Here is a 27,610-nt window from a genome sequence, read left to right on the forward strand (position 1 = left end):
AAAAAGAAAAAAAAAGAAAAGAACAAACTCAAAATAAATAAATAAATAAAATAACAAATTCTGTAGGTGTTAATTTTCTTGCAACTTAAGAACCTGGCTTCATTAATAATAATATTTTTTTATTTACATTTTTGATTTTCATCTAAACATTGCCGTATATTTTGCAATTCTAACTTATTACTTGTTTCAGAGCTTTATGTTTACCTAGGTTATAGATGCTTGTGTTTATTCATATTATTAGAAGCTCCTTTTTAACTTAACTCTGTAACATTATGTAATTGCTAGTTAGCTATTAAGAGTGACTTGGGCCTTTGCTATTTTGTTTGCACATTACACATTTAATTTTAACTATAAATTAGTATCGGTACCAAGGGCTAACAAGAAATCAGAGTAATCATAAAAGAAATAAGGAACAGCTATTATCTAAAATATAATTTTTCTCCCCCCCCCCACTCTTTTTATTCAGTTTTCATAGAATTTCTTCCTACCTATATATATCACATGGATTAGGTTGGCCTTTAATGCAGCCATAGGAAAACATAAACATGGCAAAAGGGAAAGGGTGAATCCTATGTCCTTTCAATTTTTACTGAGCAGATTTATGAGAAGCTATTGAGTAAAACTGTTCTAAGCACTTCAGACTCAGGAAACAGAGGGCCGGAACCTGTTTCTGGTGATTTGAGTCACTGAAATGGGCCCCAGATCAAAGCTTTGAAGCCTAAATGTTCATCAATAACATTCATTACTCCTTTAAAGCCTCTTTCAAAGAGATCTGCATGTTGATTATATCATGGCAATGTGTGACCTGGGTGGAGGGGAATGAATATAACATATTATAAGCCTGAAACAGGGAGGGGCTCCTGGGGAATCCAAAAATAAATTTTGATAGGAGAAAGGGAGAGAAGAACAGAGGCTGAACAAGAGAGCAATGACTGGCTGGAGCCCCCTTCTCAGTTTTACTTAAGACCCCTCTCCAAGAGTCCCATGTTACAGTGGCAGCACTGTGCATTCAAATCTGCCAAGCCAACTAGAAGCCTTCGAGGAAAAAAATGATTGTCCTGAATCCGATAAAGAAGAAGTAAAGTCAATTTCACTTTTTTTGTTAGAAGAGTGAAAATGTTAATAGTCTTCTCTCCGCCCCCTTCACATTTCCCGTTTCCTGTGTTTTTAGTTTTAGTTTGCCTTGATTCACCTGTTGTTAACAGGAGGATGAACATTTTCCCCAAAGTTTCCATTTTAACTCTACTTCAGATCCATCAGTGCCACTTGCTTTCCTATTTGGATTGCAAAAGAAAAAGAAAAATGCAAAAGAAAAAGAAAAAAGGAAAATTTTCACTTATATTTAGAACTTCCCTTTTTAAAGAGTAAAAATAAATACACGTTTTTTTTTTAAGTCAAACCATACAGACAATGAAAAGCATAAAATGATAAGCCAACTATCCCCCCAATCTTGAACTTGGTTCCACTCCTTAGAGACAACCTCTTAGAAAGGATTTTAAGGGGTGCCTGGGAGGCGCAGTCGGTTAAGCATCTGACTTCAGCCAGGTCACGATCTCGTGGTCCGTGACACAATCTCGCGGTCCATGAGTTCGAGCCCCGTGTCAGGCTCTGGGCTGATGGCTCAGAGCCTGGAGCCTGTTTCCGATTCTGTGTCTCCCTCTCTCTCTGCCCCTCCCCCATTCATGCTCTGTCTGTCTCTGTCCCAAAAATAAATATTGAAAAAAAAAAAAAGAAAGGATTTTAAAAACTGACCAAAGGTTTAGAATCCATTGTATTTCTTTTTTCTTAATGTTTATTTATTTTGAGAAAAAAAAAGAGAGAGAGAGAAAGCATGAATGTGAGGGGCAGAGAGAGTGGGAGGGGGAGAATCTCAAGCAGGGTCCATGCTGTCAGTGCAGAGCCTGATGCAGGGCTTGATCCCACAACCGTGAGATCATGACCTGAACCAAAATCAAGAGTCAGACACTTAACCATCTGGGCCATGCAAGTGCCCCGAAGAATCCACAGTATTTCCAAATCAATGCACAACATAACAGTGGAGTTGTTTCTCAACCAACACCTCCATAAGTGCAGCTTGGATATAAATTATCAACATGCCTCTTGTGTATCTAGGTTTGTCGACTAAAAAAAGGGGTCTCAAAGCCCTGCCAAGTCTTCTTTATGCCACTCAAAGCAGGAGGACTCCTTAATATCCTTGGGACAGAAGAACAAGAGTTAGACCAGAAGCCAGGGAACCTAACTGGCCTTTGCCCTCCTTAACACCCATGTCATGGAAGTTACAGGCACTTAGGGCCACCCTCCAAAACGTTTTTCCCTTGCTCCAACCCCAAGACAGTGCTTATTCTTAAGTTCCTTCCTTCTCTTTCCCCTTAGGAAGAAGATAAGCCAACTCTCTATGTGTTCAATGCTGTGACCCAAGAGACAATGCCAATGATGGAGAACATCTCCCTTCTTAGTAAAAAAGTGTCTGATCTGAGAACACTGGTAGCTCTGAGATGTGGCTTTCCCGTGAGTGTCTTCTGTCTCCGGACCCCAAACGGAATGGAGATGTATGACTGCAACACCCTCAGGGACTACCAAACAGACATCGGTACTGCCCACTATATTTGATACTAACTACTGCTCAGCGCTAGGGTTCTTCGATACCAGATTTGCAACAAATGGAGCAATTGTTTCCAAACTAAAACTTCTGTAACCTCAGTGGGGATGTAAGTTATCCATACACCTCTCTGGTAGCTGGGTCTGTAGACTAAGAAATAAGAAAGGTCTCATAGCCCTGCCAAGTCTTGTTCTCTTTTCTCAAAGTAGGATAACTTGTTAATATCCTCGGGATAGAAGAGCAAAACTCAGACCAATTTATATGTTTCTCTTTCAAAATATATTTCAAGAATACATAGAAGGAAGTTCAAATACACATTCTTTTTCTCCTTTTTAACACGAATGGTAGCATGTGAGACTTGCAATCTTATTTTAAGATATTATCAGTTACGTTAATCTTTTAAACAGCATGAAGCAGATACTGTGCAGGCATTCATCCCTGATGTATAGATTAGTGAGCTGGCATTCATCCCTGATGGACACATTACAACCTTTATTTAAATATTGTACTTCCAGGTTGTGACTGCTGTAGCCATACACCATGAAGACAAAATCAAAGGACCATCAGATTGTTTTAACTCTATTGGAAAATGGTTCAAACCTTACAGAGATTCTTGCTTGAGGTGAATGAATCTTTGTGATAATTAGCAGAAGTTTAGGTAACGTTGTGTTGTCACATTTGTTGCAATGGAATTGGACTTCTCCCAATTTATAGTAGGGCTTTGTAAACATCATTGAATTAGGCAGTTTTGCTTTTTATAACTGCTAAATTTTCATTTATTGTTATTTCTCTTGACTCTTATATTTGCTAATTCTTTCATGGTACTTTAATTGAGGCTCTCAAAACTTTTGACATCATTTATCATCCTGTTTTTGACCAAAGGAAGTGATGTTCTGGGATTTGTCCTGAGAGCACCTCACAGTAAAGCACATGCCAGTCTGCATGCTTGCTAAGAGATCAGCCCTGCCCAGAAGATGGTGGAGGCTTATGTGAGTAAGGACACACAAGAGGCATTTGTCCCCAAGCAATTTATGATCTAGTTATTTAATGAAACATAAAAGGATACATGAGAAAATTAGGGTGACTGCTCTTCAGGCCTATGGTACTCAGATTATAATATGACAGTTTACAGCTAGAAGAGAATTTAGAAATGGCTTGGTCTAACCTCCAATTTTTATAGATTTAAAGAAAGCAAAAATATTCCAAATGGTTGAATGATTTGCTCAGGATGTGTCAAGGATAAACCAGGCCTCCTAAAATGACCACCTAGGAATGATGGTTTTCAAATGTCAGGTTCTAGGGGCTCAAGTATGACCAGAGTAGGCTGCTTTGGCCACCATTAGAACACAGGCCATAGGAGGAGAGGCAAGGAAAGAAGAGCCTCAAAGAGAAGGGAGGAAAAGTCTTTGGGCTGCTTCATATCTTTGTGCAAAGCATCCCTAGTGTTCCTCAATAGCTAGTCCACCTTTTTTAACTAGAGGGTAAAGGAGTTACGATCAGCCTGTCTTCCAGGTTCTCCCCTTCCCAGTCAATGAGTCATCCCTGATGCTATCAAGAGTTGAAAATTGACCCCTTTCTAAAGACAGTGGAAAATCAGAAGGCTTCTGAGAAACAGTCAAGCTCATATTGAAAATCAAGGACTTCAGGGGTGCCTGGGTGGCTCAGCTGGTTAAGCATCCAACTCTTGATCTTGGGTCAGGTCATGATTTCGCCATTTGTGAGTTCAAGCCCTGCGTTGGGCTCTGTGCTGACAGCACAAAGCCTGCTTGGAATTCTCTCTCCCTCTATATCTGTCCCTACCCCACTTGTGTTCTCTCTCTCTCTCAAAATAAAGAAATAAACTTAAAAAAAAAATCAAGGACTTCAGTAGCTCATTTAGTCTGGAAATACTTACTAGCTCATATAGAGAGATGCAAAACTGCTTCTGCACTCCAAGCATTTATAATAAAGTGGTAGAAAGAAGGCATGCACATATATTTAGTTATAATCCAATAAGTCAGCTCAGTGTAGGCTGAAGGGCTCAAGGGAAGGCATTCTGGAGAATGCTGGGTGTGAGCACACAAAGATAATCATCTGAAATGAAGAAGGGAAGACATTCCAGGCTTCTGAGCCAAAAGAAAAACACAAGCCACAGGTTCACAAACATGGGTTTAATCCAGGGAAGACAAATATCAGGAGACTGTTCCAAAGAGTGGAGGAGCCTCGCTGAGACCAATAGGAAACACAACTGGGGTCAGATTGAGAAAGGTCTTAGGGGTGAGGCAACAGAACTTAATATGTAAGCTTAATATGCTTGCCACCAGAGCCATGTACATTCTGGAACAGAAATGTTTTAGCAGAAGTTTAATCTGGTAGCAAGCAGCATGAAATACAGATAGGAGTGAAGAGAGAAGCAAGGTGATACGCCAACAGGCTTTCTGAGAATCCCAGTATTAACCAATTCCACTAGCAACAGAAGAGATGAATCTGAGAAACCCAGGAAGTAGAGACAGGATGTCAGGCTGAATCATATTTAAGAAGAGGGAAGCACCAAGGCTCTGACACTAGGACGGTGGTGGTAAAATTTGGGAAAAGGAGCTTATGCTTTGGGTCCTGAACTTTAGATATAAAGAAACTCAGAGAGTATGGTTTATTTCCTAAAAGTTACTCTGCTAGTTGGTAGCAAAGTTGTAAGTACATGTGACATCATCTAATTCTCCTCCATGACAAATATGGGGTGAGGGCTTAATGATGGGTTGGGTTAGCAGATACTGCTGTAGGCGTCCTGCCCATGGGTCAGGGGCCAAGCCCTAGGAGATGTGCTTTCCTGAGAGAGTAAGTACAGAAAGGAACATGTCAAGGGCCAAAGGCCAGTGGTCAGGACATGCTGAAGTCAGGGCAAGTAGACAGAAGAGGAGTCAGAAAAGGAGACATGCAAAGTTGTCAGAAGTGGGAGGGAACTGGGACTTTGCATTGTCACAGATGACAAGGAAGAGACTGTTTTCAGGATGCTGGTAAAAGGCCAAAGACAATGTCTGAGAAAAACTTTTTGATTTGGCTTAAAGGTCACTGGTGAGCTCAGAGCAGTTTTAATAAAGAGGATGGAGACAGAAAGATTTCAGGGATTAAAAAAAAGATAAGTAATTAGAGGATAAAGGATGTTTTTGGTGATAGAATATTTAATGATGAACTTATCAAGAATTTGCCAAAGCTAAACATTCTCTAATATTTGTGATTTTGTGACTTGAGGCTTATTGGTACATCATATAGGTACAACACACACCCACACCCCCACACCCACACCCACCTTTTCTTGTATCAATGTGTATGGGACATTTATATGTTCATTTTAGCCTCATTTCTAGGTTTTTTTTTATTTTTAAATATTTATTTTTTTATTGAGAGAGAGAGAGAGTGCAAGCAGGAGAGGGGCAGAGAGAGGGAGACATAGAATCTGAAGCAGGATCCAGGCTCTGAGCTGTCAGCACAGAGCCCAATGCAGGGCTTGAACTCATGAACCGCAAGATCATGACCTGAGCTGAAGTCAGATGCTTAACTGACTAAGCCACCCAGGCACCACGAGCCTCATTTCTAGTTCTTAAATCGTTATCCTGGCTTTTGCTTTCCTCTTGCTTATCTATGTGCTTGTTTGCTAGTTACTCTGTCTATATTTTCTATATGCTTATAAACTGACATTAATCCTTTCTGGAACAACTGTGCCTTACAAACAAGTGAATGAAGGAATACCTTTCCTTTACAGAATGATGCCATTGGTATTTTTCACTATAAATGCCATGTGGCATGTATTCGTGGCCAGAATGAGCACATTGTATCTCAGAGACTATTCCAGGAGCAGGGTCCTATCAGACCCTAAAATCTCAGCTGGCTCAAAGGCCCTTCTACCAGCCCTTAGGCCCCTTGAAGACCTACACGTTACTTTAATTCATTTTATAAATGAGAAAAATGAGGCTCAAAGAAGTTAAGTGACCAGCTCAAGGTCATACTGCTAATAAATCATAATCACACACTCAGGATTGGGTTCTTTCCAACAATTTATATTGCCAACTTTTATTGGCACCTACTTTTATTCATGCTCTTTAATTTCTGATAAATGTGTTGTTTTGCTTCCCACTAGGGGAAACCCACACCAGAGAAGTGATTTCCATATTCAGGAAGAAAAATCTCAGATCAGATAGGCAGATATTGACCTCAAAGTATGGATGAGGAATCCGGAACCTTGGGATACAGGGACCACATAGGGAGAAGTTGAAGACAATTACCTAGAACAGGCACTGTTGCTCATACCTGCTTTCCTGAATGGCTTGGCATGATGATCTGCTCATAGAGAGTGAGCAGATCCAGGTTTTATAAACATATACCATTTTGGGGGTCTTTGAAAAAAATTAAAAATTAAGAAGAGAGGATTAGAAAACTCATATAGTGAGAGGTCCTGAAGCTTAAGTCTCATTAGTTTTACTTCCACTTACAACATAGCATATTTCAAGTAAATTTCTATTTTTCCAACAGAATTCTTAAACTTATGAAGACATTTAATATGTGACAAAAGAAGCATTACAAACCAACTGGGATGGAAGGATTATCCAATAAATGGTTAACTTGCTTAGAAGTTCTCTGGATTTTCAAAAGTTGAGCATTAAGAGGAAAAGCATCCATTGTTACCTTTGTTCCTTCAGAAATGAGGACTGCTTCATTGCAAGGAACTAAAATTAATAGTTACAACACCTGTAACAATTGTTCCCAGATACGGAGTTAAAGGAGAATAAAATACAGGGCTCGATGGAGATGCCCTACTGCTGATGAGGATTTAAATCATATAGCCTTCTCTGCAGTTTTCAGAATCAGGGTTCATCGACACTGGACAGGATGATCGAGGAAGAGCTGAGATCCTAATGCTAGGCAACCACTTAGGAAAGGGCAGGTGGGCCAAGAAGAAGGAAGTTAGTCTCAAATAAGTCCTGCTGGTGGGATCCCTGGGATAGGTAGATAGATCAGTCTGCAACTACATTTAGGAAGGCAGAAGTTGATCTCAGGGTGACCCAGCAGGGGCCTGGTGGGTGAGCCATAGCATAGCATCAAGGTAGTGAGTGAATGAATAAATAAATAAATTACATAAGAGGTGACAAACCAGACAAGCTAGTTGTTGACATCAGAGGCTCTGACAACACGTAACAGAAATCTAACCCCAGAGATTGGGGTTCAGAGTAAGAACTTCAGCTCCAGGCTCAGAGAATGGATGAATCTCAGTTCTAAAACCCAAAAGGTAGAGTAGGATACTGACATTCTTGTTCTGGAGCACAAGGTGGGGGCTTGGTCAGGAGGGATAAAAAGGCAACTTGCTAGAACTGAGACAATATCTGAGCCAGATGAACAGAAATGCCAACTTCCCACCTGAACTACTGGCTTAACATATTCCCTTTTACTAGAATTAAGGTTATTTCCTGGCCCTAGAGCTTGGCTGGCTCTTCAGATGGAAGCTGTGCGGCCTCAGCTGTAAAGGATCAAGGAGGCTGCGGTACAGTGTCAATCAGGCTTTTCAATGCTCATCTGTGGATAACAATTTTTTTTAAGAGAGAGGGAGAGCAGGAGCTGGGGACAGGGGCAGAGAGGCAAAGGGAGAGAGAGAGAATCTCAAGCAGGCTCCAAACTCAGCACACAGTCTGATGCAGTTCTCGATCCCATGACCCTGGAATTGTGACCTGAGCCAAAATCAAGAGTTGGACACTCAACTGACTGAGGCACCCAGGGGCCCCTATGGGTAATTTTTATAGTAAACTACAAACACAGCAAATCACTTAAGTCAGGAGATGAAATAAATGTACTTGGAACAGTGTTTAAAGTCCCTTGTTTTCAGTGCTACTCATAGGAGTCAAACCTTTAAATAAGAAAGTTTAAGAACAGCAAGAAGCTTCAGAGCAACTAAATCTATTGCATCAAGGATAATAAACACCTGCAAGTATTTATTATAAACTTATTATGTGTCTGGGCCTGAGGGTATGTATGGATAAGCCAAGTCACACATATTCCCAGTTCCTACTGCCAAGGCCATCATATTGATTCAAAGGCAGTCAGCCAATCTACAGATTGTCCAATGACATCAGCTCTCACAGCTGAGTCAATTAAATTCTTGTTTGGAGACAAAGATAACACAGAGGACAGGAATGTAGGCACAGAAGCCAGATTGCCTAGGTACAACTCCTGATTCCACTACTTACTGGGTATGTAAAACCTGGGCAGTTTACTGAATCTCATAGTGCCTCAGTTTCCTTAGATGTCAAATGGAGAGAATAATACAACCCATACTTAGGATTGTTGTAAATGTAAAGTACTTATTCATGTAAAGTACTTAGAATAATGGAGAGCATATAATAAACATTCAATGAGTATTAGCTGTTCATATTCAATATATTATTATCATTAATTATTACTAGCCTTGTGAATTCCAATTGGGAAATATAGAGAGACAAAACTGGTTATCAGTGTGGGCAGAAAATTCACGGTGTCATGACGTAAGGTTGGGTCATGGCAAAGCAATGTTGCACGCATACCTCAGCTACGGCAGGACAAACTGTAAGAAGGCAGGGCAGCCTGTTAGCAGAGAAAGGGAGGAGACACAAAGAGCTAGAGGGCTTGAGAAAGAGAGAGAGAGATCCTGGAGCTCCTGGGAGTTGGGGAGTGGCCCATCTTGAGTACTTTTGTTCGCAACGTACAGCAGATCTGGCCCTTGACTCAGTACAATAAACCCCATTTTCCTGAGGGCCTCCTTGCAGCCCAAAAGTATAACTAGAACAGAACCCACAGACTGGATGAGACATAATGCTTGGGCTCAGAGAGTTCTCTGTCAGGGTTTATAAACTGGGAATTCCAAAGCAGAAATGTATTTTTAACAATAAAGACTTTCAACATACATTATGGTAACCAGTTGAACAGTCCTTTTATCTATTGAGAGCGGTGAGCTAATGACATAATTAAGAAGGGCTTCCCGGAGGAGGTGATTCCAGGGTTGCATCATAAACTATTGGCAGGAGGGCGTGGGTAAGAAGTCACAAGAATTCAGACAGCAAAAGGAGAGACCCCAAGACCAGAAACAGCCTATTGTGCACACTGAAGTGCAGGCCGGCCTCCTGGGCTACAAAGGGCTAGGAGGGCAGTAGGTGGCCAAAATGGATTTGGGAAATAGGGTAGAATTTCCTTCAACAAATATTTACTGATCATCCACCATGAGCCAGGCACCACCAAGGAAAGTGAACATAGAGCTGTGAGTAACAGTGGCAAGATTCCTAGCGTCTTGAAGCTTGCAGTTCAGTGGGAAAGGCAAGCAGCACTGAGTAAACAGAAAAAGAGCAAATTTTAAATAGAAATGAGAACTTCTTAGTAAAAGGAAAACAGGATATGGGAATAGGGAGTCATGTGGTAGCATGGGGGGGGGGGAGGCTATTAGATGGTTAGCTAGAAGAGGAGATGACAGTTGAGCAGAGACCTGAATAAAGGGATGAGGAGGCTGGTGGGAGCTTCCGGAGGTAGATTTAGGTGAAAGATCATCTAGGCCTGAAACAGGGTGGAGCCGGGGAGACAGAGGCAAGGAAATGGTTCTTAAACTTTTATGAGATAAACTTTTCAGGCCTTAGCTATTGTGCGTGACAAAAAGGGAAGGACAAAGAGTAACTCCTCAATGTCTAGCTGAGGGAGGTAACAAGGAAGACAGTGGTGCCACAAACTGAGACACAACACAGGAGGAAGAGTAGGTTGAGGAAAGATGAGTGGTCTTTCAGAACGATGGCTTTATAGTGCACTCTCTTAGATGCCTGTGTCCCCAGTAGGGGGACTCGAGCTGAAGCAGAGGCCTGGTGTGGAGATTTGGACTTTGGAATGAACGCCATGTGGGTGGTCAGTGAAGCCAATAGCATCACTGAGATTGCCTTAGTCAGCCAATATTCAGTGAGCACTTATTAAGTGCCAGGCTATGTGGCAAGTCTTGAAGGAACTTTCTTTTTAGTGAGGACATGAAAAACAAAAAAGTCCAAACAAGAAAAATGATTTAAAGTACTGATGATAGGAGCTATGAAGAAGTTAAAATAAAGTCATAGGATAAAGACTAAAGGAGTTGGGGGGCAGGGGGCAGGGGGCAGTGGTGGCCAAGAGGGTCCTTTGTGAGGACATGATGCTTGAACTGAAAACTGAATAGGGACACTATCCTGTGAAAAGCTGGATGAAGACCCTTTGAAGCAAAAGAAATTACAAGTCTTCAGGTCTTGAGATGGGAGTAGACATAGTGTGTCTGAAGGACAGGTGAAAGGTCAGAGTGGCTGGGACAGAGTGAGTGAGCCAGACAGGAAGGAGATTGGGTTTTATCCCGGGGGAATGTGTAGAGAAAGAAAAGAAGGCTGAGGAAAGAAGATTCCTAAAAAACACCAGCCTGAAAGACAAAGGGTATGAGGTGCTACCTAGCGTAGACCAGGAGAGAGTAGACTTTTGAGGAGCAAGTGACAAATTCTCCAGCAGCAGGATGCCTGGGTGGCTCAGTCAGTTGAGTGTGTGACTCTTAATTTCAGCTCAGGTCATGATCCCAGAGTCTTGGGATCAGGCTGCATGCTGAATGTGGAGCCTGCTTGGGATTCTCTCTCTCTCTTCCTCTGCCCTTCTTCCCTACTTGCACTTCCTCTCTTTCCCCATTAAAAAAAAAAAAATTCTCCAGTGGCAATGAACACATTACTTTCATGTTCATAATACAGAATATCTATTTTGTGAAGGATAAAACAAAAGGATCATTCAACTCCACCCACAGCCCGCTTGTAAGCTAATGGCCCCAAAAGCCCATTAGTCCTGTCACAGTTTCTTCAGTTTCCTTTTCCAACATACTGGCTTCAGTTGACATGGTGATGTATAAATTTTTTTAATGTTTATTTATTTTTGAGAGAGAGAGAAAGAGTATAAGCAGGGGAGGGGCAGAGAGAAAGGGGGACACAGTATGCGAAGCAGGCTCCAGACTCTGAGCTGTTAGCACAGAGTCCAATGTAGGGCTAGAAGTCACGAACGTGAGATCATGACCTGAGCCAAAGATAGATGCTTAACCGATTGAGCCATCCAGGCGCCCCTACATGGTGATGTATATGTCAGCACGGAATCAATGTCCACAGGACTATTTTAAGATAGGTGCAAAAAAGTATTGCAGCTTATATGCAATTGCTGTGCAGCTGGGAAAACGGAAGTGCACAGAAGTTAAATGGCTTTTCCAAGTGACTGCAGGCCTAAGCTAAAAATAGCATCCCTGTCTACTTAGTCCAAGGTTACTTTTCGATTTGCATCTAGCTTGTGCCTCTGTTGAAGAAAGCTATCCTTAGAAGTTTTATGGATTTCTAAACCACAGTGATAGACTGGGATGATTAACTGCCTCTCTTGATCCACAGGCACAACACTTCGTTTGGACGTCTGGGATGGATGGAAGGAATTTCTGATGGGTTGTCTTCTGGGACAAAAACTTAAAGTCCAACGCTATTTATCAAATGAAGGACGAGTACTCAAGTATGGAGATAAGACAAATGCTAAATTAAGTAATTTTTACTGAACTTCCATAGGACCTTGAGCCATCAATTCACTCTACAGCTGGAGTGCTGCACCATGCCAATTCCACTTAGCATGAATTAACCTGAAATTATTATTGAGATTTGCTGGAAAAAGATAGCAGGGATGTCACCAAGGCTGACTGCCTTTGGTGATGGATTGCAATTCAGGTAGACTTTCCTCAGGAAACACTAACTATTTAAATAAGTGATGTCAGTTTGGTTTGGAAATCAGACTTTTAACAGCACTTTGAAAGCCCGTCAGAATAAGTACCTTGCCACCCTCATATTCAATTATCCTAAAAAGCACTGATTGCTAACTGATTGGCTGAAACATTGGCTGCCTCTCCCTAAGCTCCCAAGGAATTTTTCAAACTGCTTTTAATACAAGCCTTCATACTTCTGCCATACATGAACACGTGTGACTGGGGCAGTGGATGGTAGGCTCAGAGAAGCAGGTGGTCATTTTAATGTATCTCTGCAGTCAGCAGCTTCTCATACATGTAAGTTGCATTACTCTTTAGGTTTTAATTCAATGGTATTTTAGGACAGGGACCCCTCTTGGTGATTCAATCATGCTTTACAGAAGCCCACACACCCAGCAAGAGCTCTAAGGGCTCTAAGAAGTGACAGAATAGAAAACAGCTTCTGTGATTGTATATAATATTCAATATTCTGAATTAATTTCTATTCAGAGATAGTGATACTTCCCTTTTTTCATGTTCTAAATCTGAAGAAATGGCTGTATTGCATTGTTACTTTAATAGTGCATATTTATTGAGTACTTTATAACAAGACACTGTGTTACATGTATTACCTAATTTTATACTTAGAACAATTTTATGAGGTAGATACTCTTTTATCACCAATGTCACACAGCTAGCCAGGGCACAACTAGATACCAAATCCTAACAATTTAATTCTAATGCTCAGATGCTTAACCATTCCACTTGACTTAATCCTTAAGTAAAATCTGGGGAGCGTGAGCAGTGGGGGGTGTGGCTGTGTGCCTGCTTTAGACCCTGCCCCCAATGTACACCCATGCACATGGCTCAGCTGACCCAGCTGGGCCCACAGGCTCACTCAGTTCCAGGCCTTATCGGCTCTGGTGATGGGTTCCCAGACTGCAATCTCCCTGCCCACACTATCTGTAGTTCTCATCATGCTGAAACACACACACACACACACACACACACACACACACACACAGGAACCGGATAGACAAAGGCACACAGGAGAGGAGGGGAAAAAGAGAAAAAAAGACCTATCAGCTCAGAGAATATACATGATCAGGCTAAAAAGCTCCTTTTATTCTGTCACCCAATCAGCAATTATCTATTGAGCATATACCACACATGATCCTAGGAATATACCAATAAACAAGATACGGTCCCTGCCTTCAACCTTACAATCCAGTAAAGGAAACAAAAAAACAAGTAACAGTGTGCGTTGGTGGTATAGTGGTGAGCATAACTGCCTTCCAAGAAACAAGTCACCAATTCCTGGAGAAGCAGAATTGCAAAATGATTAGGGACACAAACTCCAAGGCCCTTCTGCCTAGGTTCATAGCCCTACTCCCCAAGTGTTTAGTGTGTAAACTTGGGCAAGTTATACAGTCATCCTGTACTTGTTTCTTCCTTGAGGAAAAGGGAGTAATAATTGCATCTGTCTCACAGAACTGTTTCAGAGATTGTGTGACTAAATCATCGGAATTTAGAGGGCTGGTTGGCACATGGAAAGCGGGACATAATTGCTACGTGCTGTTGCTGTCACCATTCAGTATGAAAGTGTCATGGCATGGATACAGTCATGATCCATGATATTGGATTGGGAATGTATACAGTGGGCAACTAACTAGACTTAGGGGATCAGGTAAAGCATCCTGAGAAAGGCAACTGAGGTCTGAAGGGCTGATACTTAGGCAAATGGGAGGGAGGAAAAAAAAAAAAGATATTCCAAAATTGATGGAACCACATGAACAAAGTCCCAGGGGGCAAGAGAATAGCTTCAAAGAACTGAAACAAGTTCCACATGGTAGGTCATGAAGTGAGAGGGAGCTAGTGGCCGGAGGCTAGAAGGATAAGGAGAGGCCAGCTCTTGCAGGCACCTGTAGGAATGTGAAGGAACTTGGGCTTTATCTTTTAAGTGCTGGTGAGACATTGAAGGAAGGTAGAGAAAAGCCATGATGAGACCTGCACTTTAGAACATTGCTCTGGTTGCAGTGTGAGGAATAGAGGCAGGCAGGGGACAGGGAGATAGTCAAGAGGTAACAGTGGCCTGAACGAAGCTTATGACAGCAGAGGTGTGGCTAAGAAAACTCGACTGTGAAAAGATACATTTAGAAGATAGAATCAGTTAGTCTAGGTAACAATATGAAGGCCAGTTAGTCCATCCAAGAGGGACTCTTCTCCCCAAAATAAGAAAACTGATCACATTCAGAGATGCTGATTTGCACTAATGAATTTTGGGAAAAAAAAATGATGTGTGAACCAAAATGCCACTGTATTAAGGCATAACTCTAATTAGTTATAATCTAACTGTGGGTCCTGGAGACCCACATGTTCTGAGAAGGTCATCTCCTCGTACAGGAAAATTACACAGGAAGCCGCATACACAACAAAAGATGGTGTGGTGAGCATGTAATCAGAGACAGGAGGGTCAGTTGGTTTTGGATGTAGGTGGTTTTGGATGATGCCAGGCAAGCTTGCCTCCATCTCTATAATGGGGTCCGATAGCCCTGCCCAAGTATATCCTGGACAATACTTAGTGGACTCTGTCTAGGTTTGCCTCCCTAACTCTTACTTCTCTGAACAGCCCCCACCAGTCATTTGACTTACGCTTTATGGAGTATTGGAGGGATAGTAGGAAGGCCAGTGTGGCTCTAGGACAGTGACAGGAAAGGGGGTTGTGGAAAGTGGGGCAGGAGAGCGGGGCAGGGGCCTGATTGTAAGAGGCCTTGTAGGTCAAGGTGAGGAGTTAGGATTTCAATTGCAATGGGATGCTATTGGAAGGTTCGGAACAGAGGATAAACTATCTCCCGTTTCAGGAATAAAAAGGTCACTGAGCGCTGTGTGAGGAAAAGCCCATAGGGAAATACAAGGAGGTGGGAGACAGTTAGGAGACTATGGCACTGGCGCTGGTGGGAGTGCAACGTAGTGGTTTAGATCTGAATAGCAGTAGAGACTTTGAGAAGCCAGAAAATAAGGGCTGATGGTAGAAAATACAAAACAAACATAGAAATCCATATTTCTAAAATGTGCTGGATTTCTTCCAGTACTTTCCCAATTAATATAAAGGTTACTGTTTTCACTGGGACTTTGAGTTTCATAAAAAAGAAAACCACTCCAAGGAGCCCACTTTGAATTATTTGCCTGTGCATAATGGGATAATCTATACAAGCAGGATCTGTGCAGTTTAAGCTATATATTACCATACACCTTTCCTGAGAACATTCTATGTAAAAGTTAAGAAGAAATAAATATCTTAACTAGTATGTTTTGTAACTACATTATCAGTTTGCTGACTTACTAAACTTACTAAACACCCACTCCCACTTGTTTCATTCACTCAGGTATCAGAAAAAGGTAGCTCTGTTCATCGCTGCCTTCTATGGGTACATCGAGCTCACTGAATGGGCCCTGAAGCAGGGCGTGCGGCCCGATGAGGCTGTCGGTGTTCACCCCTATCGAGCATGGTGCCATGAAGCCCTTCATGCAGATGTCTCTAAATGCCCCATTCATGCAGCTGCAGAAGCGGGCCAACTGTTGATTCTGAAGGCCTTTGTCAACTGCAGCGTGCTGTGCCTGGAATGTAAAAACGCAGCGGGGCAAATCCCCCTGACCATCGCATTTAAACACAAGCATAAAGACTGTGTGTTGTATTTATTGAGCAAAATGTGGTCCACGGTTTCTTTTCCGAAAATATCAGTTCCCATGAGGATTTATATTAAAATAAAACAATGGGTCCTCAAATCTCAGAGTCACAACCTTAATAAAAGCCAGCTTTGCGGCGCAAGGGTCCTTGGGGCAAAAGTTGGAGACACTGTGATGGTGGATGGTTTCACCACACCACAAATGACCTCCAAGGGCTGGCATAAGGCTCAGAACAAGGACTCACAAAGCACTGTGAGTAAGCTACCACCTCTCAAGGAAGAAACTGCAAGCAAGAAACCTATCAATCCTTTGGCAATTTCACAGCAGATCACAAGACGACAAACCTTGAAATTACCTCCACCGGTAGATGCAAATACGTTCTTTAAATTACAAAGACAGCAACAACAAAATCAGAAAAAAATTACTGCTGCAGCTAAGAAAAAAGAAAAGTTCATAAAAAATACATATCTCCCTCAAGTCCCCCTCCCTCCAGTTTCAAGAGTGGGCTATTCACACCCATCTTTTTACTATGCAACACCCAGTGCTGACTTTTTACTCAAATCGTCCTTTGCGTGCTTCTCAGAGCACAGTGGTAAGACTCCAAGGGAGAACGCCATCTACTGCTTAGCCGTGGCCAGGTAACGTTTTCTCTTTAAATACATAAGGACAAACCTTTAATAGGGCTGCTCTAGGGCAGGAAGTGGTCCATGAAGTCCTACCATGCCATATAATGTAATACAGGTTGTACGAATGCATCAGTATCCAGCTTCAAGGACCTCATCTTAGCCTTGTGTCTAGGACAAAATGAACTGATTTTACTGGCCAATCCAATCTGTGTAGTATCTGTGTAGTAAAAATCATTTTACTCCTCAGGCTTTCAGAAAGAAAAGAGACAGTAGAAAGAGTTGTATCAAATAACAAGGTCTGGGGCACCTGGGTGGCTCCGTTGGTTGAGTGTCCAACTCTTAATTTTGTCTCAGGTCATGATCCCAGGGAGTGAGCCCTGCATTGGGCTCTGCCCTAAGCATGGAGACTGCTTGAGGTTCTCTCTCTGTCTCTCTCTCTCTGTGTCTCTCTCTCTCTGTCTCTCTCTCATTCTCTCTCCTTCCCTCTATCCCATCCCCCACTCACATGTTCTTTCTCTCTAAAAATAAAATAAAAATAACAAGGCCCCTTGACTCTTTTTTTAACTAATAAGAAATTGTTAATAATTAAAGGGAGAAGGGAGAGACTTGAAATGGGGGAGAGACACATCAAAAGTGTCATGGAAGACTGGATGGTAATGGAAGTGGAAGGAAAGAAAGGAACAAGTGAATAACAGACTGAACCATAAAGACTTCAGCTGACTTACTGGGCAAGATATATTGGTTGGGAAAGATCTATATTGGACAGGGTGATAGAGTTGACATTAATATTAAAGGTCAGCTTAAAAAGTAATCCATTGTCACATTTAAAGACAAAAACCAGTGTATCAGGAGTGGACTTTTCAGGCACATTCATTTCATAAGATAAAATTTGACATATTGGTCATCAGATTTCACTGAAAACACAACTCTGATCAGATCTCAGGTCCCATCCATTACTTATGTGGTTTTTTTTCGTTCTAATATTACAGTAGAATATAGATTTATGAGTGGTTTTCCCCCTTACTCAATATAATGAAAAGGAAAGAAAAAAAAACAAGGCTAGATTGTTTCAGTTGCCTTTCAGTATTTGTCTTTATTTCCACTCTACTTTATTTCAGCTAAGCTGTTGCCACCTAGTGGGCTATAAAACTGGCAAAATTTGGAACAGCACAATGAAACTAACTGCTTAACAACTTTAATTTTCATAATTCATGAGCTATCTCTGACTAGAATGTATAAGAGATAATCTAAAATTCTAGAAAAATACCCAAGAAAATTATTAATTGAAAACATTGGGGTGCCTGGGTGGCTCAGTTGGGTAAGCATCAGACTCTTGATTTCGGCTTGGGTCATGAACTCGTGGTTGGTGAGCTCAAGCCCCACATTGGGCTCTTTGTTGACAGTGAGGAGTCTGCTTGGGATTCTCTCTCCTTCTCTCTCTGCTCCTCCCCTGTGCATGCATGTGCGCAAGAGCGCTCTCTCTCTCAAAATAAATAAACATTAAAAAATTATATAGTTGGGGCGCCTGGGTGGCTCAGTCGGTTAAGCGTCCGACTTCAGCTCAGGTCACGATCTCACGGTCCGTGAGTTCGAGCCCCACGTCGGGCTCTGGGCTGATGATGGCCCAGAGCCTGGAGCCTGCTTCCAATTCTGTGTCTCCCTCTCTCTCTGACCCTCCCCCGTTCATGCTCTGCCTCTCTCTGTCTCAAAAATAAATAAAAACGTTAAAAAAAATTATATAGTTATCTTAAAATCATGCTGTAAACATAAGAAAGGAAGCACTGACTAGTTTTATCAATAGATGTACATTAGAAATCAAAAGATGCGCTTTTAAAACATTCTTAAGTGCTTATTATGTCCCAGAATGCAAACATGCAAAGGTAAAGCAAGGAGTTAATCCAGAACATTAATGATGAATGAGGCAAACTTGGATGGAGTTCAAATATTTGAAATACTAAGGTAATTTTATGCAAGATTGCTTCTGATAGAATTGGTGGAAGCCCTTTAAATTTCAAGAACTTTGCCAGACAAAAAGGGTGGTGGTAAAGAAAAGGAGTCAGGTACAGGTGCCAACATGGTCAAGGGCACTGCTTTATGAAAGGGTAAGAGAGAAATTTAGTTTTCAAAGAAGTCAGCAGATCTGCAAAAGGCATTTTAGGGGACAGGGAGAAACCGGCTGAAGATGAAACTAGCAAGGTAGACTGCATCTGCATGGAGAAGCGTCTTGGGTGCCCAAGTGGAGAGTGCGCTTCTTGTTAGGAAGTAGGTAGGAAGATCACGGAAGTTCTTTTTTTTTTTTTTTTTTTAATCAGACAAGTCACATAATCAGTTTGTGTTTATTCTGGAAGATGTATCTGGTGAAGATGTGTGTTAGAGTCACTGGGAAGAAGTCTTATTGAAGCTGTGGAAGGCCTAAAGTAGAGTTAGGAGGCTTCAATAAAGGAAGCAAAGAATGATAAAGACCTGGACTAGAGCAGAAATAGTAGGGAAGAGGAGAAAAGCCAAATATGACAGATACTTCTGAGGAACAATCTGCAAACTTTGATTGCTAATTAGATGTAGAAGTAGAGAGAGAAGGAGGAATTGAGTTTTATTTCTAGAGTTAGACATGGTGAGGAGATAGCAAAGTCACTGTGTTATTAGAGCAAGGATACTGAAGGGGGCAGGTTTAGAAAGAAGATAAAAGACATGGAAATTGGAAGTGTCAGTCAGGATTTAGGAGTCATGGATATGTGAGTTGAAGCAATTGGTAAATAAGGCCTCCCAGGATGAGGGTGCAGAGAGAGAGGAAGACAAAAAGGACAGAACCTCAGAGGACCCTTCTAAAGTAAATCACATTTGGGATGCCTGGGTGGCTCAGTTGGTTAAGCATGTGACTCTTGGTTTCGGCTCAGGTCATGATCTCATGTTTTTGTGGGTTCAAGCCCCGTGTCCAGCTCCATGCTGAGGTGCGGAGCCTGCTTAGGATTTTCTGTCTCCCTCTCTTGCTGCCCCTCCCCCACTTGCACTATGTCTGTCTTTCTCAAAATAGATAAGTAAACTTAAAAAAAATAAAGTAAATCACATTTATATCCTACAAAGTAGGAGTAATGATATTCAAATCTACAAGTCCTTATTAGCATATAGTCAGGGAATAGCTACTATAAAACATTAAATTTCACTGCATTTCAGTTAAAGCCTATTTAATATCATTTTTTGAATTAAAAACATTTTTTTTTTTTTATTTTAGAGAGAGTGTACAAGCAGGGGAGAGAGGCAGAGGGAGAGAGAGAGAATCTTAAGCAGACTGCACACTCAGCGCGGAGCCTGATACAGGACTGAACCCTTGACACTGAACCCTTGTCAGATCAAGAGTCTGACACTTAACTGACTGAGCCCACCCAGGCTCCCCAAGGCTATTTAATATATATCTTATCAATGAAAAATAACATGTTTCTGTTGTGGAGGAAAAGGAAGAGAAGGGAGACACCAGAGAATATATCATCTATATAAGGATGCCTGGGGATACAGAAAAAGATTCAAGCTAGAGAATTCTGTATGACATTGATTGGTTTTCTGATTCTAGGTGTGAGTGCTAAATTTCTAGTATTTCTTGGGAAAATAACACTTCCACTGCTTCACAAGGAACCAGTTTCAGAAAGATTCCAACTTTCTATTTTATAACCTATCTGTGTGAGAAGATAAACTAGCCACAGTTACAAAATGAACCTTAAGATTTCTATCATTTCAGCAACAAACAGGGACAAGATTGGACTTCCTTACAATTTTTTTTTGTCTTGTTTTCTTGCAGTGCCTTTAAAGAGAAACGATGGCTTCAGCAGTTAGGAATAGCAAGAGTTCTAGCCAAAAAGAGCATTTCTAACCTGACCACACAAGGAGGCCTGACAGCATGTGAAAATCTTCCAGAAATTGTGCTTTGAAGAGTCATGACAACCTCAGTTTGGGCAAAGACCTGATCAAACAGAACCTTCAGTTCTAATGTTAACATTTCAAGTAATTAATGCTATAAGTTCTAATAATAGTTCTAATGCTACACAACTATCAACAGGATATTTAATATCTAACACCAGGTTTTCTTGAATTCCATCACTGGCAGTGAACATTCCAGGCATGTGTTTTGCATAGTTTGAGAAAAGAATCTATAAGCAATGGAAGGTAGTAGTCGCCTTACAGAGTAGGGAAACTGGAAGGATGGGAACAAAGAATGGGGGTGAGAACTTTTACAGTTTCTCTTTTTTTGTTTTCCTGGGTTTATTTTTAATGCTTTCTTTTTTTTTTAAACCATATTAATGTAGAACATAATAAAAATAAATTCATTTTAAAAGTAGGACGGTTACAAACATCCTCCTACAAAAGTCAAGTTCTGGTCTTAGATATCTTTTGAACTTCTGCTAAAACATTGCTTTCCATTAATTTTTTTAAATTGATACACACAGTGAATTGCACAAATCTTAAACATAAGATTCTATGGCTCTGACAAATATATACATCAATATAACCAATACCCCAGTCAAGATGCAAATACTTCCATTTCCCCAGAAAGTCTCTCCAAGCTCCTATAACTAAGTCCATCCTAATCCCCTATAGGCATCCACTTCTCTGATTTCTGTACCCATGCATAAAGTTTTCTAGTCAAAGAAATCATATGATTGGTCACTTCTGTTTGCTTTTGTTGCTCCGTGTAATATTTATGCTGTTGCATGTATCAATAGCATTTTCTTTTCTCTCTCTCTGTAGTGATATTCTTTTTCATTCCTGGTATTGGTAACTTTTGCTTTCTCTACTTTTCTTTTTGTCATAAAGAGTCTTGCTGATGACTTATTGTTATTAAACATAAATGGTTTTTATCAATTTTAATAGTTTAGTTTTTACAGTGAACTATTCCTTTTAATTCTTTCTATTGTATATTTGTGTTCTAATTTGTTTCTTTTTTTTTTTTTTACAGTTTTTACTTCTCTGATTAAAATTTTCATCTGTCATCCAATGTTTTGGACATATTATTCATAGTTATTTTGGAGTCCAGGTCTAATAACTCCAATATCTCTACTTCCTTCATTCAGATCTTTCTTTGACTTTTCTTTATTACCTAGTATATTCCATTGTATGGATACACCATAATTTATCTGTTCAGCTGTATGTGTATTTGGGTTGCCTATAATTCTGTGTTATTGTGAATAAAACTACTCTGAATATTATTGTAAAGGTCTTTTCCTGGACATAAGCTTTCATTTTTCTTCGGCAAATACCTAGGAGTGGAATTATTGGATAATATATTGGATAAATGTATATTTAACATTATAAGAAATTGCATAACAGTTCTCCAAAGTGGTTTTATGATTTTATACTCCCATTAACAACGTACAAATGTTCTGATTGTTTCACATACTTGTCAAAATTTGGTGTCATCAGTGTTTTTGATTTTGTTATTCTAGTGGATTTGAAATGACATTTAATTATGGTATTAATTTACATTTCCTTGATGACTAATGATACTGCAGGCTTTTTCATGTGCTTATTGGTCATTTGTATATCTTTTGTGAAGTATCAACTCAAGAGTTTTGCCCATCTGAAATATTGGGTTGTCTTTTAATTATTAGTTTATTGGAGATTTTTACATACTCATGATACAAATTCTCTGTATGATACAAATACATACAGATATATGTATCGTAAATATTTTTTCACAGGCTGTGGCTCACTTTTTCATTTTATTAATGGTGCCTTTTGACGAATGAAAGTTTTTAACTTTGATGAAGTACAATTTATCATTTTTTTTCTTTTATGGTTAACGTCTTCCATTTTCTCTTTAAGAATCCTCTGCCTATCTCAAAGTTGTGAAGATATTCTCGTATGTTTTCTTCTAGAGGTTTCATAGTTTTAGTTTTTACGTTAGGTCTATAGTCCATCTTGAATTACGTTTGTGTGTGTAATATGACGTGAGCATCAGGATTCATTTTTTCCCCCTGTTTATCAAATTGCTGTAGCACCAGTTGTTGAAAAAACCATCTTTTCTCTCATTGAATTACCTTGGTATCTTTGTCAAATATCAGTTTACAATACTTATGGATCTATTTCCAGACTTTTGTTCCATTGATCTACTTACTTATAATTATACTATACCACACTGTCTTAATTACTATAGTTTTATAGTGGGCTTTGAAATCAGGTAGTATGACTATTCCAGCTTTGTTCTTCTTTTTCCAAGTTTGTTTTGGCTTTTCTTAGTTTGTTTCCAACAACTAACAAACTTAGTTTGTTTTCTTAGTTTGGCTTTCCAAGTTTGTTTCCTTTCATTTCCATATAGATTTTTTTTATTTTTTGAACATTTATGTATTAAAATAAATGTCTCTAAAGAGATACAGAGCGAGAAAGAGCATGAGTGGGGAAGGGGCGGGGAATGGGGGGGGGGCGGACACAGAATTGGAAGCAGGCTCCAGGCTCCGAGCTGTCAGCACAGAGCCCAACATGGGGCTCAAACCCACAGACTGCAAGATCATGACCTGAGCCGAAGTTGGACGCTCAACTGACTGAGCCACCCATGTGCCCCTTTCCATACAGATTTTTAAATAAACTTGTCATTCTCTATTAAAAAAACCTGTTGGGATTTTGATTGGGCACAAGTGATATCTTAATAATATCGAATCTTGCAACCCATGATGTATTTCTCTATCCATGGTATATGTCACCATTTATTTATATCTTCCTCTATTTCTTTCATCATTTTTTTTTTTTTTAGTTTTTGGTGTAAAACTCTTGTTAAAATTTTCTTTTTAAATTTTTAATGTTTTTATTTATTTTTGAGACAGAGAGAGACAGATCATGAGCAGGGGAGGGGCAGAGAGAGAGGGAGACACAGAATCCGAAACAGTCTCCAGGCTCTGAGCTGTCAGCACAGAGCCTGATGCGGGGCTCGAACTCATGGACTGTGAGATCATGACCTGAGCTAAAGTCGGACGCTTAACTGACTGAGCCACCCAGGCGCCCCCCTAAAGTTCATTTTTTAAAAATACCTTTAAGTTTCAAGTTAGATATTTGGAGTTGGGCCACATAGAAGATTAATGTAAAAGAAAATACAAAGATGATGCCAAATAGATATAAGGCAGCATGTGTATAGGTGCTAGTTCATTGTAGAGACAAGAAGGGATAGATAGTAACTGGAAGAGGACCCAGGTTCTGGGGCACTGGTAACATTATATTTCTTGATCTGGGTAACTAGGTGTGTTCAATATGAGAAAATTCAACAAAAAGTATTTTTTATCTTTTCCATTTTATGTACCTATTTTATAATCCAATTGAAAAGGTGAACTAAAATAATTTTTAAAAAATCATAGGAACTAATTCATGCATTTTGCGCCAGATTCAGACCCATGAGAGGGCAATCCATGTGAGTGATGGGTATGACCAGGCTCTTATCCTCTTGACAGTATGTATGCTGAACCGAACTGCAATTCCTTGCAGAGGATGATAATATCTTACATAACATTGAAACACAGCCAAGGAAATTCTGGTGCAAAGATTCTGGGGCTGGGATGTCTGAGAAGGAAAAAGGAATGTGGGGATATCTCAAGGAAAAGGAAAGTGGATGAGGTGGAGGGAAATAGAAAAATAAGGAAAGCATGTGAGAGGACAATTGATATGAACCCTTTTTCCCTGCCAAAATCAAATGAAAAAATACTGAGTATATTTTCTTCACTTTAGCCCCAGAAGTAAAATGGCACGAAGTGACTTTAAGACCTTACGTACTTACAATGTAATACAGTTGTAAAGCATTAGTATTAGCATGTATAGGCATACCCTGGGACACTTAGCCTGAATCTTATTGGAATCAGAGTTAATCAGTTAATCAGTAGAAGTTGCTACCTTCTCTGTGGGGTTCCAAATCATTTTGTTCAAACCTCAAGTATTAGCTCATCATACTCATATTGACTTCACCTAATTGTCCCCCTCAATTTATTGTCATTGTGTAGAGGGAAAGACATTGTTTTGTTCACCTCCAAACTGCCAAGGCATAGCATATGCTTGCACCTTTGAGTAATTGCTCAACAAACATTTGTTGCATCAAATGAATGGATTTTAGGATGACTATGCACACAGAATTCTCAAAGATTTGGGCATATAAAATCTTCTATAAAATAGAAATGCTCCAGTTTGCAAATCTTTCAGTTTTTTAACATGAATTTATTGTTTAATTTGATCATTAAAATAAATTTCTTGGGGTTCCTGGGTAGCTCAGTTGGTTAAGTGTCCAACTCTTGATTTTGGCCCAGGTCACAGTCTCACTGTTCGTGAGTTTGTGCCCTGCACTGGGCTCTGTGCTGATGGTGCAGAGCCTGCGTGAGATTCTGTCTCCCTCTCTCTCTGCCCCTCCCCAGCTTGCTTTCCATCGCTCTCTCTCAAAATAAATAAATATTTAAAAATCAATTCCTTAATGTGAACTTATTAATTCATTTAAGCATGATAACAGCCCTGTATGGCACAGAAGGGCAATCATCATTAAAACACCCGTGGAGATGACACTAAAGTAAAGGGGACGATCAAGTGAAGTCAATACAGTATAATGGGGCACCTGGGTGGCTCAGTCGGTTGAGCGTCTGACTCTTGATTTTGGCTCAAGTCAGGATTCCGGAGTTGTGGGATTGAGCCCCAGCTTGTGGAATCACGCCCTATGTTGGGCTTCGTACTGAGCATGGAGCCTGCCTAAACTCCTCTCTCTCCCTCTTCCTCTGCCCCTCCACTGTTTGCATGCACACTCTCTTGCTCTCTTTCTCTCTCAAAAAAAAAAAAAAAAAAAAAAATCAAGAGGCTAAGTTTATAACATTTAAAAACAACTTGTTGGAGGCCTTATAGGAAGTGTGAAAGCCAGATCTGGAATCTAGACTTCAGATTTTTCATTCAGGTAATTTCCTCTAAACTATGATATGACATTTAGTAATAAAACATTGCTCTGGGGGTGCCTGGGTGGCTCAGTTGGTTGAGCGTCTGACTTCAGCTCAAGTCATGATCTTACAGCTTGTGAGTTCCAGCCCCACATCAGGCTCTGTACTAACAGCACAGGACCTGGAGCCTGCTTCTGATTCTGTGTCTCCCTCTCTCTCTGCCCCTCCCCCGCTCATGCTCTGCTGCTCCTGTCTCAAAAATAAATAAACATTTACAAAAATTTTTTTAAAAACAAACAAAAAAAACGTTGCTCTGTAAATTATCCCAGGGAGTTCTAACTCCCAGGTTGTTTCCCCCCAGCTATAACTTGGCTTCTTGACCACTTTCTTTGGCCACTCCATTCTGTTACTTCTATTCACCACCTTCACCCCCGCCACCCGCATTTTTAGTCCCTGAGATCACAGGGAAGAAAGGCTATATCATATTGGCATAGTATTATATCTACTTGTAGATTCATTTAGGCATTTCTTATTCCCCATGAAGGTATGATTCTTGAAGTATCTCCTTTGTGCCAGCTGAAACTGGTTCCTACTGCAATGATCCCCTCATTAACCCATGGATTCACTACAATCTTTGACATGTGTCCATTATATATTTGTCAAAAAATCATGATTTTACTTTTTTCTGAAAACTATTCTTAAATAATAGACATTTTCTCAATTAGGAATAAAAGCTTCTTCAGGAAACGATGCTATTTTTGCTGATCTCCAACTTACAGTCTAAGAAAATATTGTGCTCTCTCTGCAAATGCTGCTTCAAGACCTAACTGACAAATTTAAAGACATTCCTTTCTGTGCCCCTCCTTTCTGTGGAGGAAACAATTTCAACGTGAAGGACAAGGTACACACAGCAAACAGAGCTAAAACAACTTCCAATTTTCATTTCTGCCCAGGAGATAGTACAGAGAGAATTATCTCAATCCCTACATATAACAATAGATATGAAATCTCTCTCTACTCCCTCTTCTCTTTCCCCCCACCAACTTCCCCACCAAGGGGGGTGAGATTTGGAAAGTCCTGTTCCTATCAATTGGCAATTCCATAGTCTCCGATATTTGAACCACAGCAGGTGAGAAGAAAAAGCTAGGAAAAGACCCAAATTTTCACACTGTCTCAACACATAAAGATAAAAATATTGTTCTGAACTCTGCAAGCATCAGTCATTGTTGTCATCATCATCTTTTTTTTTTTTAATGTTTATTTATTTATTTTTGAGAGACAAAGAGAAAGAGAGAGCGCACAAGCAGGGGAGGGGCAGAGAGAGATGGAGACAGAATCCCTAAAGCAGGCTCCTCGCGCTGTCAGCACAGAGCCCAATGCTGGGGTCAAACCCACACACCGTGAGATCCTGACCCGAACCAAAAACGAGAGTCAGTCTTCAACCAACTGACCCACCCAGGCACCCCTTGTCATCATCATCTTTATCTTAATTCATAATCACTCCTAGAAATTGTTACAAACCTTCAGGTTTCAGCCTGCTGTGTAGAATGATGGGCTTTGGAGCAGGTCGTCAAGGGATCTGACCCTCTCCTTCCAGCTGTGTCTCTGGCTTATTATGTGATCTTTGGAGCTTTGATTCGTCATCTGTAAAAACGAGGTCATAGCTCTTGAGAGAATTAAATAAGATCAAATAAGATAACATATACAAAAACTCTGTGCAAACTAATAGCTCTATAAAAGTTAGTTTCAGTCGCTTGACCTTTCTCTGTTTCCTTATCCCTCATGGGAACAATAATGGTACCTACCTCATAGAATTCTTCTCAACTCTAAATAAGTAAATACATGTAAGAACATTTCCTGATACAGTGCTTAATACATGTTAGCTATTGATATTATTCATGTAGGCTCCACATGGGGGCGTGCAGGATTTTAAACGTTGTTTCATCTTCCACGGAGCATGGCACCGCGCATCCACCAGGCTACGTCTTTTCAAAACGATTTGCTAGCGGAAGAATCTTCCAACTACAGAATACACCATCGGCGGGCGTTCGAGTGTAGGACTCAGGCCGGAACCCAAAGC

The 27,610-nt window shown here is 40.4% G+C and overlaps 1 protein-coding gene and 1 long non-coding RNA gene across 3 annotated transcripts in view; one reads left to right on the plus strand and one right to left on the minus strand.

Annotated features, from left to right (window-relative positions):
• ANKUB1 (ankyrin repeat and ubiquitin domain containing 1) overlaps positions 1–21,103 on the plus strand; it is a 30,188-nt gene extending 9,085 nt beyond the window's left edge. Inside the window, exons 3-6 of the mRNA XM_015072518.3 lie at positions 2,374–2,590; positions 12,004–12,118; positions 15,728–16,666; positions 20,445–21,103. Coding sequence (XP_014928004.3) covers positions 2,374–2,590; positions 12,004–12,118; positions 15,728–16,666; positions 20,445–20,574 — 1,401 coding nt within the window. The 3' untranslated portion in view covers positions 20,575–21,103. The remainder of the gene's footprint in view (positions 1–2,373; positions 2,591–12,003; positions 12,119–15,727; positions 16,667–20,444) is intronic.
• Positions 1–27,592, minus strand: LOC113599927 (uncharacterized). Of its 2 annotated transcripts, none has more exons than XR_003420893.2 (3): positions 27,336–27,587; positions 27,052–27,174; positions 1–1,274 (listed from the first exon to the last, which is right to left on the minus strand). It is a non-coding gene; the product is annotated as an uncharacterized LOC113599927 (long non-coding RNA). The 2 variants fall into 2 exon arrangements; XR_008297939.1 differs by lacking the exon at positions 1–1,274 and adding an exon at positions 15,404–16,822 and having other exon boundaries at positions 27,336–27,592.
• Positions 27,593–27,610: the final 18 nt, after the last annotated feature.

The sequence above is a fragment of the Acinonyx jubatus genome, chromosome C2, assembly GCF_027475565.1.
Source record: "Acinonyx jubatus isolate Ajub_Pintada_27869175 chromosome C2, VMU_Ajub_asm_v1.0, whole genome shotgun sequence".
NCBI classification, from domain to species: domain Eukaryota; kingdom Metazoa; phylum Chordata; class Mammalia; order Carnivora; family Felidae; genus Acinonyx; species Acinonyx jubatus.